The sequence below is a fragment of the Labrus bergylta genome, chromosome 7 (genome assembly GCF_963930695.1).
Source record: "Labrus bergylta chromosome 7, fLabBer1.1, whole genome shotgun sequence".
Taxonomy (NCBI): Eukaryota; Metazoa; Chordata; class Actinopteri; order Labriformes; family Labridae; genus Labrus; species Labrus bergylta.
Genome location: NC_089201.1, coordinates 10,361,731 through 10,380,191, shown reverse-complemented (window position 1 = coordinate 10,380,191; position 18,461 = coordinate 10,361,731). Strand labels below are relative to the sequence as shown.

At 40.7% G+C, this 18,461-nt stretch overlaps 2 protein-coding genes across 4 annotated transcripts in view; one reads left to right on the top strand and one right to left on the bottom strand.

Annotated features, from left to right (window-relative positions):
* The first annotated feature begins 804 nt into the window (after nt 1–804).
* Nucleotides 805–7,172, top strand: dbx1b (developing brain homeobox 1b). The gene is made up of 4 exons (XM_020651257.3): nt 805–1,287; nt 1,842–1,925; nt 5,905–6,107; nt 6,578–7,172. Exons 1-4 carry the CDS (start codon nt 918–920, stop codon nt 6,896–6,898), a joined length of 978 nt encoding a protein of 325 aa, XP_020506913.1. The 5' UTR covers nt 805–917; the 3' UTR covers nt 6,899–7,172.
* Nucleotides 7,173–8,748: 1,576 nt separating this feature from the next.
* ckap5 (cytoskeleton associated protein 5) overlaps nt 8,749–18,461 on the bottom strand; it is a 37,855-nt gene continuing 28,142 nt past the window's right edge. For all 3 annotated transcript variants that reach the window (XM_020651273.3, XM_020651274.3, XM_020651276.3), the window contains 11 exons: nt 16,526–16,699; nt 16,304–16,424; nt 14,540–14,719; nt 14,259–14,446; nt 13,186–13,261; nt 12,913–13,101; nt 12,460–12,597; nt 11,713–11,796; nt 11,443–11,602; nt 11,227–11,348; nt 8,749–11,060 (listed from right to left, as the gene is read on the bottom strand). In XM_020651273.3, coding sequence (XP_020506929.2) covers nt 10,797–11,060; nt 11,227–11,348; nt 11,443–11,602; nt 11,713–11,796; nt 12,460–12,597; nt 12,913–13,101; nt 13,186–13,261; nt 14,259–14,446; nt 14,540–14,719; nt 16,304–16,424; nt 16,526–16,699 — 1,696 coding nt within the window. In that variant the 3' untranslated portion in view covers nt 8,749–10,796. The remainder of the gene's footprint in view (nt 11,061–11,226; nt 11,349–11,442; nt 11,603–11,712; nt 11,797–12,459; nt 12,598–12,912; nt 13,102–13,185; nt 13,262–14,258; nt 14,447–14,539; nt 14,720–16,303; nt 16,425–16,525; nt 16,700–18,461) is intronic.

The window sequence follows — 18,461 nt, the reverse complement described above, 5'->3', positions numbered from 1 at the left end:
ATGAAATTCAAAGGGGACACAGTAAAGGGTGCAACACGTTTTTTTTCTGGTTATGAAATGATTATATGTCTATTTTAATAAAAAATAAAAGTAATAGGCTTAGGCTATCTTTTATATTTTCTAACCATTTTTCAACATGTTGAATGTTTTCAGAATGAACAAGTTGAAAAAAGGTTAGAAAATAGAAAATATAGCCTAAGCCTATTATTTTTATTTTCAAAAATTGGCATATAATCTTTTCATAACTAGAAAAAAAAAATGCGTTCTTGAGAGAGAAAATATCTCATGACAGAAAACTGTTGCTTGTTTCTTTGCAGGTGGCCTCATGCTGCGTTCACGTGGACATTTTGAAGTTAAACTCATGAAGCGTTGTCACAGGGCAGACTGTCTTGAAAATAATGTCATTTTTATACTTAAGTTTTGTTTTTGTAGCTATGATGGCACCTTGAACAATGGCGCTTGCAGGCCGTGCGCACCGTGACATGAAATATCTGTATCAATCTGCCCACACACAATCTGATAAATAAGATAGATGGAACCACGGGCCTGTGTAGTCTAAGTTTTTTGTGTGACAGGGGTCCAATCACATGTGACTAAGCGGACCGTTGACCAATCCCCTCATCCTGATCTCTGTGTGAAGAGAGCTTCACGCGGAGAAGCCTCGCGCATCGCTGGTGGTTGAACTTGTGCGCGTGCACGTGTGCCTGAGTGTGTGTGTGTGTGTGTGTGTGTGTGTGCGTGCGTGCGTGCGTGCGTGTGTGTGTGTGTGTGTGTGTGTGTGTGTGTGTTTGAGTAGGAGTGTATAAAACCACTACAACAGAGCGCTCAGACCTCAGAGTGGGTTCTTGTTGTTCGGGTGCCTTATTACTTTTTAGCTGAATTTAAAACTATCAAACAAAAAGAAAAGTTTTCCCATCATGATGTTTCCCTGCAGCGCCCTGCCGCCTCCTCTCTGCCCGGCCTTACTGCGTCCTCCTGCGGCTCTCTCCTCTCCGCTGACCCGCTCGCTCCCCTCAGGCTTTCTGGTTGAAGATTTGCTGCGGTTAAGCCAGCCGGTCAGCTACATTCATCGGACCGTCTCTTCTAGAAGTTTAGGGGACATGTTCGCCATCGGCCCGGGGCTTGGCGCTCCTTCCCGGGGGTTGGGACACGGCACCGAGCGGTGTGTGCTCCAGAACTCCGGTCAGCCGAGTCAGAACAGCCCCGGCTCTCCGCAGACCGCCTGCCCGGACTCAGGGTACCTCAAGTTCGGTGTCAGTGCGATACTGGCCCCGTCTACACGGAGCGGTGAGTGTGTGGGGCAAACGGGGAACTTGCTGATTAAGAGTATTAATTAGCTTATTAATATGATAGATAGGCTGATAAGCTTAATTGGACGACTAGGAACAAAATGTTATTATTATGTAGGCTATTTATCTTTTCTTCTACAGTCCTTTATTTATTTATTTATTTATTTATTTATTATCATTATTATTTCTCGACCTTTTTAGACTAACAGCCCTGCGGGTGATGCTATAACCTGCTCATACATTTCAATACAATGTATTTATTTAGGCCTATATGTAGACTCGGGAAGCATTGGATGGTCAATAAAAAAAAAACATAGGACTACATTACATAACAGAGTAGTTTGCAGGATGATGTGGTGCGTGACATAACTTGTAAGGATTTTTTCAAAATGGCTATATTATTATATTGAAGTTATATTAGACGCTTCAGTTCTTAAATGATGAATCTTTTTGATGCATTTCTGGTGTCTGTGGTATTTATATATGTTTCCTGCTTTAGGGTGTCACTGATCTTATATTAAATTGTGTTTTTCTTTCCATTTTGTTTCTCAGTCCAGAGTTTTCAGACCAAGTCTTTACCTCTGCCTTTTTTTGATGGGAGCCTCCATCCTTTCCTCAGAGCATCCTACTTCACAGGTAGGTTGAATTAATTAATGTTATTTATTTCATTATATTTTCTGAACTGTTCGTCTAAAGCTGATTTATATATTATTATTATTATTATTATTATTATTATCATTATTAATAGAGAAAAGGGCATGTGTTGAACATCGTTAAATGGTTTATTGTCTTACCACTTTCCTGTACATTGCCATTTTAGATTATTTAACATAAACGCATTTAAGTTTACGGCTTTTTATTCCTCACTTGGCTACATAAGTCATAGACTTTACACAACTTCTAAATCAGTTTTTCTTTTTTTAAAGTAAGTATTCATCTTTGATTAGTCAGATTTGTTCTCTGACAAACCCTGTTGGCCTTGTTAATGCTTTGTGTGTGTGTTTGTAAATGTTATGTTATAGGTTGCATAAATGATCATGAGGATAATGAATTAATAAATATCCTTTCAGTAAGTCAAAAATAATAAACAAGCTGTTAACAGTTTGTTTCTTTGTGCCTTAGGTCATATTCTAAAGGTGTGTGCTTTCATTTCATAATGATACTGATTCACTTATTCATTTAGGTTGTCAGCTAGTTCTGATTAAATGTTTAATGTGATTTAAATGTCGAAAAGTGTTTTCTAGGAGTGAAACTCTCACTAGAGTTCTTTTATCATCATGTGTTATTCAAGAATAGTGATCGTAAAACTTGATTCATACGTTCACTTAAGCATTGCATAGACTAACATAATATTGGATTAATATGAAAATATAAAATAAAATATTGTAAAAAAAAAAAAAAAAATCGAATAAAACAAAAAAAAGGGGGGCATCATTTCTCTTTTAGAAAACATGAAAAACAAAAAAAAAAAGACCATGCCTTCAGTCTATTATTTTATCATGTGAATCTCAACACAACCTTTATTTGTCCGGATAGATTTTTAAACCTTCTAAAATTATGTTAAAATACATTTAGCTAAAGCATCATCAACTCAGCTGTGCTAATGTACTTCTTCACTGAAAGTATTACCTACTCTATTTCACTCACAGTTATTACATTTAATATTTTGTCTTTATTTGTTAAAGGACCATACGTGCAAAATGAACCGTACATGTCATCAGGTGAAGTGTAGAAAGCTAGCTCATCATTCTCATATTAGATTAGAGGAAGGAGACTGAGTATTACATCAGATACAAATAATGTATAAGTATCAACGGCTGAGGCTGAAATAATATGAAGAAGATGGCAGCTTGTAAAAAAATATTTTTCACCTAATTAGTTTAAAGTTCTTGTTTATAGCGTGTTAACAAATGACACACACTGCAACATGCGTAACATAAAGTTATTCTTAATGCCCCATTCATAGATAGAGCTTTAAATCAAATAAAACTACAACAACAAATATTCAGGATGTGGTAAGAAATAGGGCTGGAAAACTTTGGGTGTCTTAGGATTCGATTCGATTTCGATTCTTGGGTTCACGATTCGATTGAGAATCTATTTTTGATTCAAAACCATTCTGGGTCCATGATTCAAAGTCTATTTTTGAATGAGTACATACTTTAGGATCTACTCCAGTCATCTGTGAGACTGGCTGAATTTCTTGCTGTTCCATTTGGAGTTAAATAAATTTGATTTTTGGAAGTTATGAATTGATTTAAAATCTCAGAACATACAAATCTCAATTTTTAGATAAATCAAATTTTTCCAACCTCTAGTAAGAAACACAAACTCAGAAATACATGTGAACATAAGGAACACAAAATGTAACAACAACAATACATCAACAAAAATACTATATAACATCTCAAAACAGGAAGCACAAGCTAAAGCATGACTGCATGGCTGAGTCTTGTTCAAAATCTGTTTCAGTTTGATCTCAGTGAAATATTTATTAGTCAAATCCAAATCTAGAACAATTTTTATTGGGTTCTTTCTTGGCCCACTTGATGTCAATCCAGTAAGATTTTAAGAAGATCTCGACTCTAGTTTTTGCTGATGAATTGACTAAACACAACGATGATATCATCCCCTATAAGTGGAGGTTATTTCATAGAAATCGAATCATACACTTCAGGCTCAAGTTTGGATTTCACAGCTTCTGGAATCGAAAGTGAAAACTCTTTCCACAAGCTGATGTAGATGATGAGGTCTCCTTAGTATGGGAATCCCCCCACGGACATTTTCAGAATCTGCTCCGCCTATTTGGAGGCCTATTTAGGCAACACTCTGACTGCTGACATTAGCACCAGTTGTCCTAATCTACAAATTAGTCCAGTTTGTCACGCTCTCAACCTATTAGTGCCGTTTGTCATGGTCTAAATGTGAGGCGGGCATCTTCCCAGCTCGGGAACGCAGCTCCTCTTCATGTGGCCTTCGTTTTCCCACCAAGCCCCCTCTGCCTGCCCACAAAGCTCCCAGAACCATGACCAAACGGAGCCTAAACCACACACACACACACACACACACACACACACACACACACACACACACACACACACACACACACACACACACACACACAAACAACACACGCACACACATTCCATGAAGATCTCAGAAGTTCTCCTCTACATCAATCGATCTTGACCTGGATTTTTTCTTGAATTTATTCCCCAGTATATTAATCAAGTAAAACACAAACTATACATAAATGTGTGTGTCTTTGGACAGAGCATCTGTGTGACATGATCTGTGTGTGTGACTCTATAAACAGCGGTAAGCACTCTGTGCCCTCTGAAGCTGAAGTGAAGACTCTCCAGCAGCTCTACATTATACTGACCTGTCTTTAATGGGCCTGTAATATACTGGCCTGTCGACGGCCTTTTCCACTCAATTCATTACAACACAATCACCTTTCTCTGTGCATTTGCAGCCCATACAATCCCCCTTCATGCTTCATTAGAGGCAGTGTGAGCGCAGCTTTGGAGAGCCCGGCTCATTAGCATAGGCTGTGTTTCCACTGGCCGACAAATTGGGCTTTTAAACACCAGATTTCAGGCAGAACAAGTATATTATGGGCAGCATCGGGGAGCTGGTGTGTGAGTGATGCTTTTTCTCAGAACAACTAAGTTTAGGAGAAAGTGAAGTTAAAGCAGCGAGTAACTTGTGAAATTCAAACATTTATACATTAAAAAGCTGCTTTTCAAGCACCTATAATTGAAACAAAAACTTCACAATGTATATGGCTTTGGATACATTTTCAATTGGTTCTCGTTTTGACATAAAAGAAAAGAAGAAAAGCAAACCAATGCCAGTTAATCAAGATACATTTTGAAACCTTCAAATACATAAATACATTTGAGATACATCGTAACTGATCTTTTGAAACTTAAAAATGGCACACATATTTTGTGGGTAACGCTTTACAGTAGGGTTCACGAATTACCATAAATTTGTTAATAAATGTATGCACCAAAAAAGCATAAATGCATGCATGTATTCATGATCATAATCAGTAATGCACATATATTAAAGGGGCCATAATATGTAACTCATTGGAGAGAGCGGCCCCCCTCCGCCCCCTCCTCTCTTGAGTCAATGTGTACGCAGGTTGCCATTTCGCAATTACTGAAGCTTCAGTGTTTAGCCAGCTCTGCATCCGTCTTAAAACCTTTCTTCGGTCTAACATCTCTCGATTTTTTTCACAAGCATCTCCAATATTTATCCCAGTTTTACCACGTTTCTGGTTCTGGAGCGTTTTAGAAAAAATGCAGAGGATTTTCATCCTTTCACCACCATCGCTGCAACACCTGTTGATTTGCTGTTTGTCTGGTAAAAACTGAGGGGTCCAAAATGGCAGTGTGGGGGTGCCTTTCTCTGGTCAAAACAAGAACAAACCATTCTGGACTGGAATTGAAACCTAGAAGTACTGGCTGCTCTTTGTTGACATCATGACTTATATCTTATTAGTGATGGTTATGATTTCTTCTTCCAAGTGTTGGAGTCATGATTAGTTCAGCATTACTTCTTCATGACAGGAAGTACTCATGAGACTATGTTTTTTTCCCTCCAGCCTCCTCATCTGTGGTCCCTGTACCAGGCACGTTCTCCTGGCCCCTGGCCCCCAGAGGGAAGCCCAGGAGGGGCATGCTTCGGCGGGCCGTGTTCTCAGACCTCCAGAGGAAGGCGCTGGAGAGAACTTTCCAGAAGCAGAAATACATCAGCAAACCAGACAGGAAGAAACTGGCCAGTAAACTGGGACTGAAAGACTCCCAGGTACACACTGAAGACCATCAGACTGATTTAAAACCACTCTGAATAATATTGAGAGGATGATAGACCACTTTGTTGAGACAAGATGGTTTTAAACCTTTTTAAACCTAAACCTGAACATAAATTTCTATCTCTGCAGGGATCATTTCTCCATTTCTAAGAGGGACAGTTTAAGCTTGTAAGCTTCATAAACAAGCACTTTTAGTTAAAGTACTTTGATCCAATGAATTTGCTGAGAAAGATTACTTATCAGACTTTATCTCCACTGCAGGGTGAAGCAATCTACTCAAGCAATGACCATTTTTTTGTTCCTATTGTTATTTAAATCCCAAAATGTGTAATAAACATACAAGTCTTAAAATACTGTAAATGTCTTTTAAACGTTGCCTGTGCTGACCCCAGACCAGCTTGTGACCAGGTCAGAGTGATCTTATTGATCTTAATATTGTTTTATTTTTCTGTGTCCTGTGAAGGTGAAGATCTGGTTTCAGAACAGGAGGATGAAATGGAGAAACTCCAAAGAGAGAGAGCTGCTGTCAACGGGCGGCTGTCGACAACAGACCCTGCCCACCAAAACCAACCCCCACCCAGACCTCACGGACGTAGGCAGCACTTATTGCCAGAGTTTGGACAGGAATGCACCCATCAGCCAATCACAGCTGGAAAGCCAGGAGTTGCATAGCCAACAGCACCAACATCATCGTCATCATCATCATCATCATCACAGTTCCTCCTCTCCGTCAGAGTCGAGCAAACAGTCCGAGTCAGAAAGTGAAGAAATCACAGTCTCATAGAGTTATGGACACTGTTGGTTTGATGTAAATAAACAGAGTCTTTGAATGGGCTCCATACACAGCTGTGTTTTCTCAGCCTTACCCCCTCACTGCCATGTTTCTGTACAATGTTGTTTATATCACTTTAATATGTAGTTCAGTTTATCTATATATGAGGTACACTGAGCTGTTTTAGATATTTGTAGATTGAAATGATCAAAACTATTAAATATTCAAATGTTTTCTTTTCATATATTTGTATTCTTTATATTTCTAATAAAACTTGATATAACCAATTTTAAGAAGTCTCACTGAGTGATGATGTTTAGTATCCTCCTCAAATATAATCCATGGAACATAAGAGTTAAAGGTTTATTCTAGTAGTATTTTAAGATTGGTCATATTTTTACCAGCGCTGTCAAATGATTCACGTTTTTTTATGACAACATTTAATTAAAGGTGTAGTTTTGGTAGAGAAATATGAAAATTGGAGAAATGCACAGATTCTGTGGTATAAGTTCATAACTCTATACACAAACTGTCCTCAGAGTAAAATGTGGTGTCTGTTACACTGTTTGCAGATAAAATGCTACGCGATAAGGTATGGGGGAGGGCCAGCAAGCGTGAAAGCGTAACTCTCCTGGTAACTTTTTAGCTCCAAACAGTGTTCCAGGGACCCATATTTTTCCTTTGAGTAAAGTTTGTGTATTTAGTTCAGAAAATATAGTATAGAATTGTTTTATTACTTCTCAAACTTTCAAATTTCACTACCAAATCTACATAGTGCACCTTTAACCACTGATAAAAGAAACTAAATGAATGAAAACAGCTCAAAGGAACAGTCAGCAAGGGAAATGTCTGATGGTCTATATTTTTGACTCGTCAGCTGAGCCTTCTTAGAGTTTATTTTTAGTTGAAATTAGACATTCAAAGATGCAGCAGTGGTGTTCTTTTCCATCACTGTGATTATAGGGAGACGCTGCAACACAATAGTATGGGATTAAAAAAATGTATGCATTAATTTCAGACGTTAGCTGTGATTAACTCGTTAGTGCTGACAGCCCTCATTTTTACACATTTCAGAGTCTTAACGACTACTGGGTACACTTTCTTTTTTTTTTTTGCAATTGCTCCAGTAGATTGTGTGAGCATGCTTGCACAAGACAGGTTGTAATGTCTGCAAAATAATCCCGGTAGCCAACTGAGTCCATTCAAAGTACGTCCAGATTATTATTCTTAGTGACTGACAGAAATGAATTTGGACTGTGATTGACCTTTATTATGCTACATTTCTTTCTTTTCAGAGGTACCAGTAGGTCAACATTACCAATAAGTTGTTCCAACCACATTCTCCCCTTCTGATAGATCTGCTTAATATCCTCCCTGAGCCCTCACAGATTTAGCGGGAACGCACATGAAAGTCAGTATGTGTGTGAGGGTGGACATCGAGTTTGGGCCTTTATCTTGGAAAACGTAAAATAAAAAGGAAAAAAAGATCTGTTTCATCAGTGTTTTGTTGATCTCTACATCTGACATTACAGAACCCTTTGGCAGACACTACAGGCATTAAAAAAACTACAATATATAGAAATAGTCAATATTTATGCTGATGGTCTCTTTTGCTCTCATCTAAAGCTGCATCAATATTAACTTCAGTCTGTTTCATAACCAACTAAAAATTTCTCCCAAGAGCTTCAAAGGCAAAAACCTGTTCTCAGGAACAGCTTCAAGTTTTAGAAGACGTATGTTTCTGCTGCTTAGGTTCAAAGGTAAGATGTCAACACACTGAAAGCAGACCCAAGTAATGGATCTAAAAGAGATGCAGCGGTAATAAATTAGACCAAAAAAGAAATAAATCAGCAAACAGGATGGATTGTTAAAAAAAACAACAAGACTTTATTGCCATTTTCCACTATGGATTATACAAGGAAAGCTGGAGCAACAATGAACGGGTACTGACATCGGAATTAAATACAAAAACAATGTTATTAATATTTCTTAACATTCAGCTACTGAGCAGATGACTGACAGGGCCATGACCATCATCATCGTGGTCTTCATCAGTAAAACAATGGCTTTATTAAACAGAGGGTTTTTATTCATGAAAACTTTATTTACATGAGGAAATAAAAACAATCACTGACTTCATGCCATGCTCTTTAAAAGCCTACAAACACATCAGAGTGGCTGCTGTTAAATAACTGAAGGGAGGTGTTAATGGAGGAGTACAGTACAGTACAGTATTTACAGCCATATGTCAACCCACTAAACAATCAAACACACAACCTAAACACACCGGTGTACGCCTCTGCTTGGTCCCCACTGCCTGATGAAATAGGGGACAGAATCTCCGTGCAGACTGGCTGGACAGTAACAGCAGCGAACGCTCATTTGTGCCACTTCAGCAGTTATTAAAAACCTGTTTAACTTTAAAGGTTTTCTGTATTTTTAACCTGGGGATATATATTTAACATATTTCGGGGTCTAAACGAATCACAGCTTGACTCTACCAAATTCCTTCAACAAAAACAGAAATAATTGTGCAGAAAAAAGCAGCGGTTTACCAGCAACTTCAAAGTTCTTCAATTTTTTTTTTCTTCAACCACCTTTGTTAATGAAGTTTGTTTGTTTGAAAGGAAGCGATGTAGCAAACAGCTCTGACTATTTTGCTGCTGCAACAGAAGCAATCTACAAATATAAAGCCATAACGTCTGATCATTTAGACCCCAAAATAAGTACTAAAAAGAACATCCGATTTTAAAATAACAATGCCACTTTAAATATAAGGACTAAAAGACCACTGCCTTTGAACAACCATGTACAGAAAGGCCACATAATGCTTTCAGAATGAAAAAAAAATAAAAAGGATACACACTACCCTGACTGAATACGCCCTTTAAAGTCTACACAGCTGTGGTTTCTACAGTCAGCAGAAAGAAAACAGAGGGCTTCTCTCCACTGTGTAAATGCAGTTAAACTCACTTGTTTATTCGAGTAAATGTTGGAGCTTGAAGTCCAGTTTGCAGAGGTGTTTTTAAAACCTTGCCACCAAATAACAGTCACTGATTTGTTTTTTGTTTTTTACAAACTGGACTTTAGCTGCCGTCACTGACATGCAAGACTGGTACCAGCTTCAGCCACAAGGGGGCAGTCCAGCACTGCATTTACACAGTTTCCTCAGCTATTTACAGCAGTGTTTCTCCTTCCAAACACAACAGCAGCAGCAGCAGAGCAGCAGCGACGTGGTGCATTATGGTTTAACAGGAACAAACAACCTGTCAGTCGCTTCCCCCCTGCAGCCACACAAGACGCTCTTCATGACGTTTTAAAGTGGTTAACAACATTTAAATATGTACAAACATTTTGTGTGGTGAGTCTAAACCAGAGAGGAGGGTAAATTCACTATGTCATTATACTACAGTGGAGTTTGGAGGCTGGGACATGGTGGAGTGATGAAACTGTACAGACTGAGAACGACAGTTGACACAGGTTAGGACTCACTCGGGGTTAATCTCTTCTGATGGTCAACACAAACAAACATGTGTGTGTGAAGTTTGATTATAAGCTAAAATTGGGTCCAGCTGTGTGTGTGTGTGCTAAAAATCCCAGTCACAGCCTTAGATCAATCTGAATGTACCCAACTATACAATCAGATTAAGGTATGTTTTATTTCTACTAACGTACAGGCACAGTGGGTGGAGTCAGGTTCAAACTTGAGGGTGTATTTTGTTTGTTGCTACCTGGTTTATTGATACAGAGGAGTGGGCTGGAAGTGCTTTCTATCTCCATCTACTAGCACATTAAAAATGAACACAGAGGGATTTTTGAAAAGGACGATGGATATTCTACCAGCTGAACTCCACAGGCTTTTTTTTTTTTTTTTTTGCAGATGAGATGAGGCGGCGATAGTGGGGGCTCCTCACTGCCGGTTGCTCTTTATTCTCTCCAGACGCTTCTTCAGGTCGTCCAGGTTGGCCGCAGGCGAGGCGGAGCGGGTGTGTGTGTGCGTCGGGGAGTGGGAGTGTGTGTTGTGTTCCTGTTGGTACAGCTCTCGGGACTCTTTGAGCTGAGACAGCTTGCTGTTGAGCATGTCGGTGGAGGAGGCCACCGACGGCTTGGAGGAGAGCAGGGATGAGATGGGAGGTCGGTGCTGGGGCTCGTCCTCACCTCCTACGATACCCTGCTGCAGGTGGAGAGAGCGGGGACGGAGAATGGAAGGCTTAGCTTCTAGAATAACGTGGCGTATGTGACTCAGGAGTGCTGCTGTTTAAGTGAGTTTAATTATCAGAGAAACTTTATATTTACATCCCAATGCAGTTTTTTTTTTACTTCTGTGTGTGTGCACTCACCCTGGCGTTGTTTTCCAGGCCTTGTCTCTGTCGGAGGATTTTCAGTCTCTCGTAGTAAACCGCTGGTTTCAGCTCTTCATTGTTACTGCTCAGGCTGGAGTCCACACCGTGCTGTGGGATCACTGCAAGACACACAGACACACACAAAGCACGGTTAATACACACTCCCGCCCTTTCTTCTGAACGCACGTACACAGTGAGAGATCTCAGTCGTACCTGCAGAGGTCTGGATGCGAGCCTTGCCCTCCCTCTCGGACTCGATCATGCGGAGGCCTCTCTCCACGTAGCTCTGGAAGAACTGCGACGTGTTTTTGAGGAAGGGCTCCAGGTCTGCATCCGAGTACTTCTGTTTGTATTCATACAACTCCGTCAAACCCTGAAAAAAGAAGATCGGACGCATTGATGACACATTCACGTCATCCAGGGTTGACCTTTTGTTCTTTAAGGAAATATGATTTTATGACTTGATTGCAGATCGGATCTTACCTCTTTAGTGTTCTCCTTGGAGCCGATCTTCTTGAAGATTTCAGACAGGATGTCACTGACCTTTGACTTTGACATTCGATCATCCTGGAGACATAAGGGATAAATTCGTCATCATTGCATCTATCATGGGTAAATCCTGCATTCTAAAACATAGCTTTACTTGATTGCTCCATCAGGCAGACTCAATGGACATAAAATTGCAATTTTATTTTACAGTACATTTCCAGGTGTTCATCAGGTAACTTGATGGCTCCGTATACAGAAGCAATGTCCTTGCGAGTTTTACCCATCCTGACCCCACGCTGCACGTCATCACCAAACCCTCACCCCCCGCTAAACGTCCTGTCTCTCTTAACTGATCGATCAATAAAGGCAAAAGCCAAAACATATTTCTACAAATGTTAGCTTGATCTGTAATGTTACCTTGGTAACACAATTTAACAAATCTCACAGGTCAAGTTGGCAGTACACCAAGAACTCCTTAATTCTGCAGTTTTTAAATCAAAGAGGTGTCAATGAAGTCTGGAGGCTTTGAAGTTACAGCTGTTTGTGGATTTGTGTCCTCTTTAACAAACGGTCTCGTCTCAGTGTGATTTCATTAGACACATTCGCTCAAAGATAACTTTGTGTCTTCTACACCTCGGAGCTAGGACCAAGTTCAGACTCCTCCTTGAAGCTACACGTTCACTCATTCATCATGAAGAAACAGGATGTTAAAATGTGGACTGATGTGTTTGCGTTGCTCACCATGCGCAGACCGCCCTTCTCGTTGCCACGGTCACCCTTGTGCCCTGAGAGGTTTCCAGGGAGTTTAACCACCCGCCTCAGATGAGCCTCCAACTCGGACTCATTACGATTCTCGATCATTGATAAGTGGTCCAGGATCTGTTTATGAACGCATTTATACAAAGAGATTACATTTCAAGGGGAAGCAAAGATATATGAAAGAGTTTAAAACCAAAACACCCAGTAGAATTTAAAAGCTGCATTTCTGTGTGATGCGTTTGTCAGTGTGTGTGTGTGTGTGTGTGTGTGATGCGTTTGTCAGTGTGTGTGTGTGTGTGAGATGCGTTTGTCAGTGTGTGTGTGTGATGCGTTTGTCAGTGTGTGTGTGTGTGTGTGTGTGTGTGTGTGTGTGTGTGTGTGTGTGTGTGTGTGTGTGTGTGTGTGTGTGTGTGTGTGTGTGTGTGTGTGTGTTACCTTGGGCCCGGTGAGCTTGCAGAGTGTGTGTAACAGGGTCTTCAGGGTTCTGTGGGGGACGTCGTTCTTGAGCTGCTTGAGTTTCTCTTTGGGGAAAACCTTCATGAAGTTGTGGACGTCCAGTAGAATTCGGTCCAGGTTGATGCTGTCGATGGTCTCTGGGAGGAAGCGGATAATCCTCCACAGACACTTAAAAAAAGCACACACAAACACAGATGAGTTAGTCTACAGCTGAGTTAGAAGTGTTTCTCGTGCTGCTGTCACACTCCTTACCTTCATAACCAGGTCAGAGAACATGGGGGGACCAGCGGTTGCGACTAAACTGTCCTGTAACAAAACCAGCAGAGCGCTGCAGAGAGGGAGGAGAGACAGTGTGTTCATTAAAAGCTGAAGATATGTCTTATTCAGTGTTTACTAATAAAACAATAAGAACACATGGAAAGCAAAACATTGAAACAATCGGAGGGATCATCAAGTTGTCTATTCCACATTTTCTGAGGCCAATTTATTTATTTATAGAAAGAATTAAAAACTTCAAAAGATAAGCATCAGGTTTCATATGAAACTTTTTTCATTCCAACTTTATTTTTTCCATTAATATGAGTCCAGAAATGATTGTATACTGTTGCTCAGAGACATGTTTTTCTCTTTCTGCCCTTAATGTTGTCAGTTTGGTTGAACCATTTGACAGTATAATGTTCTGAATGTATTAAACAAACCATCACAAGGTATTATCTACTTGTAAAAGTGGACTCTGAATTGCCTGGTGCTACACAGTTAAGCTTGCCTTGCCTTCAAAGTGCTTCACACGGGCACAAAAAGCATTTTTAGAAAATAATATGATTTTATTTGTGCATTTAAGAACGGCCTTCACAGACGACCTCAACCCTTCTGTTGAGATTTCTCTCATCATTGATCTTTTATTTATACACCGTTTCTGCAGGATGCTTATACTGATCAAATAAAGGTGTGCACATGCAGACATGAGCTAACATTAGCCTGCTAACACAACAATGCAGGCCACAGGCAATTTGCAGTTTGAGCTGAGTACAACTTTGTCTGCCGCTTGCACTATTGGTGCTTAATTTTGCAGCATTCCATATGATCACTCCTTCGTGTGAACGCGAAGGGAGAGGGGTTGGAGGTGTGTGGCTGGAGGAGAGCGGAGGCTTCAGAAAAAAGGATGAGTCGCCTAACAGCATTTTGTTTTGGTATCATACTGGTGCTTGAGGGCGACATCTACTGGATCAAAGAAGTAGTACACTCTTTCTTTCAACAAATACACAAATGACTGGAATAATTCAACAGTCCAGAGCTAATAGAAAGTGAAATTTCTCACTACCAACCTGATCATGTTGGTCTGGTCAGACTTCTCCAGGACTCTGATGACCAGCAGGTTGACAGACCTTATGAGCTGCTGTCCGTCTTCTATGTCCTCCACTCTGCCGTCCAACATCAGAGTGATCAGGCCGTGCATGAGGTCCTTCAGCACGCCCATAGACGCCTCCCTGGCCAGAGACTCCATGGAGAACAGCTGAGATAAACAGAACAAAAAGAAGCCAATGTGAGTGTCTCCTCACTATTAGGATCTCAATAAACCACAGAGACACACACATCAGTGACTCACAGAGAGCATGTTTCCAATGATGCAGCTGTACAGTCGGATGATGTCCTTCTTGGGCAGCCGGTCGTCGGCCATGTGTGTGCTGTAGATGAGCCTCAGCTGCATGAAGGTGGCGATGAGGAACTGATCGATGTGACCCGACATGACTTCTGCTTTGTCCTCCTGCAGCAACACCTCGTCGATCTGCAGGGAGAGAGAATACACACACTGCTGATCTCACCTTGAAGCCGCTATAATGCACAGAAAGTTACATATAGGGAGCTTTATATTCTGTTTCAGCTCAACATTAGGCTGTCAGGCCCACAATAAGCAGAAAGGGCACACACTGCTTCACTACGGTCCTTCAAAGGATTTACAGTTCTGTTGGTAAAGACCTGACTGAACAACCATTTCACTGGATTCAGGAGTGAAACAAAGACATACGCAATCAACAAAAAGTCTATAAAGCAGCAGGAACTTTGGCTTCAGTGTGTGCTGCCATTGAGTCTCACCTGGTGGCAATACTGACAAATCTCCTCCATCTTTCTTCTTCTTTGCAATCAGACTACTACAATACACCATAAGCTCTTTCTTTCTTGACTGATCCTTTCACTGTTAATGTACGTGATCATTTGATAGTAATTGAGATCCTACTACGCTCTCGGTATCATTTACAGAATGTTTGTATATCATTGTCTCAAATGTACCCTGATGATGGTTTAAGTAAAGTTAATGATTGATTTTCACCAAAGTTTTATTAGCTGTTGTTTCTCTGTTTGTCCGTCTCTCTGTTTCGCCCTCTATTCCCTCTCCAAGCCAAACACAGTCTCAGCAGATGACCGTTCATCATGAGTCTGGTTGTGCTTGAAGTTTCTGCCTCTTAAAAGAAAGTTTTTCTTGCCATTGTAACTTTGCTAAGTGTTGCCAAGAGGCTGTGCACATGGTGGATTCATGTAGGGTCTTTGTAAATCAATCAATCGTTATTTGTATAGCGCCAATTACTCTACAAAAGACCTTACTCATTGCTATGTTACAAACACCCAACATTGAGAGAGAAGGAGAGATATGTGCCAGTTCCACCAATAGTCTAACTCTATAGCAGCATAAAAAACATTTTAAAAAATTGACCTTTTCTTAAAGTGTGAGATAATGTTTGTTATGAATTGGCCCCAGACAAATAAAGATGGATTGAGCATACATTTTTGGAAACTATGAATATTAATTGTGACATCATGTGTTGTCGCAGATTTGACATGTGTTGTAGTGTGTGGGGTAAGTCAGGTAAACACACATAGCTGCTTCCTGGGCATAGGCGGCAATCATAGCCACAGGCAGCTAGAAACGGACATCACAGGTGAATGGGGACAGGGAATCAGGGTAAGCCACACAGTTCAACCATGTGTGTGTGTGTGTGTGTGTGTGTGTGTGTGAACCTGTCATGTCTAGTTTTATGTGTTTCATATACAAGCTCGTTTTTACCTGATTTAGTAGTCTATACATCTGGCCGTCTGTATGTGTTTATTGAAGATGACTGATTTTTTAAACGATGGACATCGAGTTGGAAATGATGTCAGGCTCCCTCTAGTGGCCTTTTTTGGTTGTGCTTTTCGCTAAATGTAAGACAGGATGTAGTGACATTCTAACAGTAATTTAGAATATGAATATATGAGTAAAAATAGGCTGTGCTGCCGTCACAGTGACAACAGTTTGGTGTAGTCAGACTGCAATATAATTTAGGATTTTTTTTTTCTGGCATAACCTGAGTTTGTATACAGCATGTGTGCATACCTGTGCCAGCGCCTGTATGCTGGTGTTTATGTCACCACTCGCCACCTGAGAGATGACGAAGTTGATCGTGGAGGCCGTGCTGTTGTGGAGGTCGTCAAAGTGTGGAGAGACGGAACGCATCCTGTGAACACAAAAACACATTAACGTCGGTGTTTTCTTTTCTGTGTTAAATAAACAGCACGATATCTAAATGTCGAGTGTGTTGATTGAGTTTGTGTTTACTTGGGTTCGGGGATCATGATGGGCTCCAGCAGCTCATCCAGCTTGTGCTGGACGAGGTCCGGCAGCTCACACACTCTGCTCTGGTCCATCTCGATCATGTCCAGGTCCAACTGGAACTCCCTGGGGATGGACGGGTGGGAGGACTCGCTGTGTTGGGCGTTCTGGCGGGCTTGACTGGACAGACGGAGACGGACAGGACAGAATATTTAATCCAGTGTATTAACGATCAGTGCCTTTTAACTCCAGTCCTGAGCGACCCAATATTTGAGTTTAGTCTGGAGACGCATCCACAGACTGTCAGAGATTCGTATTCTGATGGGAATCTTATCAGTGCGAGAAGATCGAGGAGGATAAAAGGTTAGGTTTTCAAACTTGTATTAACAATAACTTTGATTATGAACTTAAGCAGGAGTTACACAATTTTAACTTTAAAACACCCCAAATCCATCCTGATTTAATAAACCTACACAAAAAGGGTTGGAGGTGAGGATTCGGGGTGAGAGAATGGACTTGGTGGTTTTATCCTCCAGTGATAATGAACATCAGTTTGGTAATTAAATGATTAAAGAGTGTGAAGATTCTGTTCTGGTCTTGTACAGTTGGACTTTCAGGACTGGAGATGATCAGCACTGATCTAGAAAAAAACATTTGTATCCTTCAGAGAGGAGGGATAAAACACTGAACAGCAACCTTGTCTAGGAGGTCTATCTCGAACAGGCTGAACAAAAACTAGATTCCTATAACACGAGTCTGAACCTGTACCGTTTCCCACCTGCAGATCAAAGCATCACATCTCTCTGAGAAGCTCCCGATGAAGTGACTAACTAGAGGCAGAAGTTTCTAAAGTGGAGAACATATTGTCTCAGCTGCTGAAGTTTCTCAAATGTGTGTTTGTGGTCAGGAAGGGGAATTATCATATATTGAAAATATTTGAAAGCCCTAGCTCAGCGACCCTAAAACCGAACAACAAAAAACTGCCAATTTCCATGTACTCTGTGCGCACCGTAGTCCGTCAGCGCAGCACATTACAGCAACGTTCGCTGCCACTCTAGTCAATAATCCTGTTTCCACAGCCAGAGCTGAGATCTGTCTCTGGCGCGTGCCAGCAGCGCCACTACGCTCTGCTCCGTGTCAAATAAACTGCATATTTTCGACGGAGCGCACTGCAAGCACACGTCAAGTTGGACAGAAAAGATCGAGCAGGACAGGAAGTCAGGCAAGGAAACTCACAGAGCGTCCGGTCAATTTCAAAATAAAACAATAAAAAAAAAAAATAATAAAAAAAAAAGGGACTCAATCGTAATTTCCATCCCTTTATCAACATTACGTCCAAACAGGCACCGAACGAACAACAACGCAAACTCAGAAAGACAAAGAAACATGTTGTTTCCACGTTTTTCTCTTTATTCCTTGTAGTTCTCTTGTGATGTGTGTACAGCTGCACTCATGTTACAGAAACGGATCCAGTGGGGCAGGGCGTGCGCTTAACGGAATGCAGCGCGCACAGACTATGCGAATATTGGCAGTAAGTTGAGCTACACAAAACAACATTTCTTTCCCTTTGGTTCTCTGTACAGTATATGATTGTCAGTGGAACGTTCTTTGACATAAAAACATGTTTGTTCTTTTTAACCACAGTGTTACATTGCGTTGGTCTATGGTGGACAGATCTCTTTGCTAACTATCATATTCTAACAAACAACTTTCCTGGTTTTTGAGATTCGGAACTGGAGAAAGATGCAGAGACTTCTGCAGCCGTCAAAGAGTTCTTTGTGAAACTCCTTTTGAAAAAATAAATAAACAAAAAAAAGGTAGTTAAGTAGTTAGGTAGGTAAAACTAGAATATGACAACAAGTCAAAAGCATCTATACACTGACATGTGAGAGTGAGGCTCTCTCTCCTCACGTCCTTGTGTGTTTGAGCTTCTTCAAATAAC

Excerpts from the sequence above, each read along its gene's own strand:
- dbx1b (XM_020651257.3), top strand. The coding sequence starts at position 918 with ATGATGTTTCCCTGCAGCGCCCTGCCGCCTCCTCTCTGCCCGGCCTTA. Across the intron at positions 1,288-1,841 it reads GGCCCCGTCTACACGGAGCG|TCCAGAGTTTTCAGACCAAG; the intron begins GTGAGTGTGTGG and ends TTTGTTTCTCAG. Across the intron at positions 1,926-5,904 it reads CAGAGCATCCTACTTCACAG|CCTCCTCATCTGTGGTCCCT; the intron begins GTAGGTTGAATT and ends TTTTCCCTCCAG.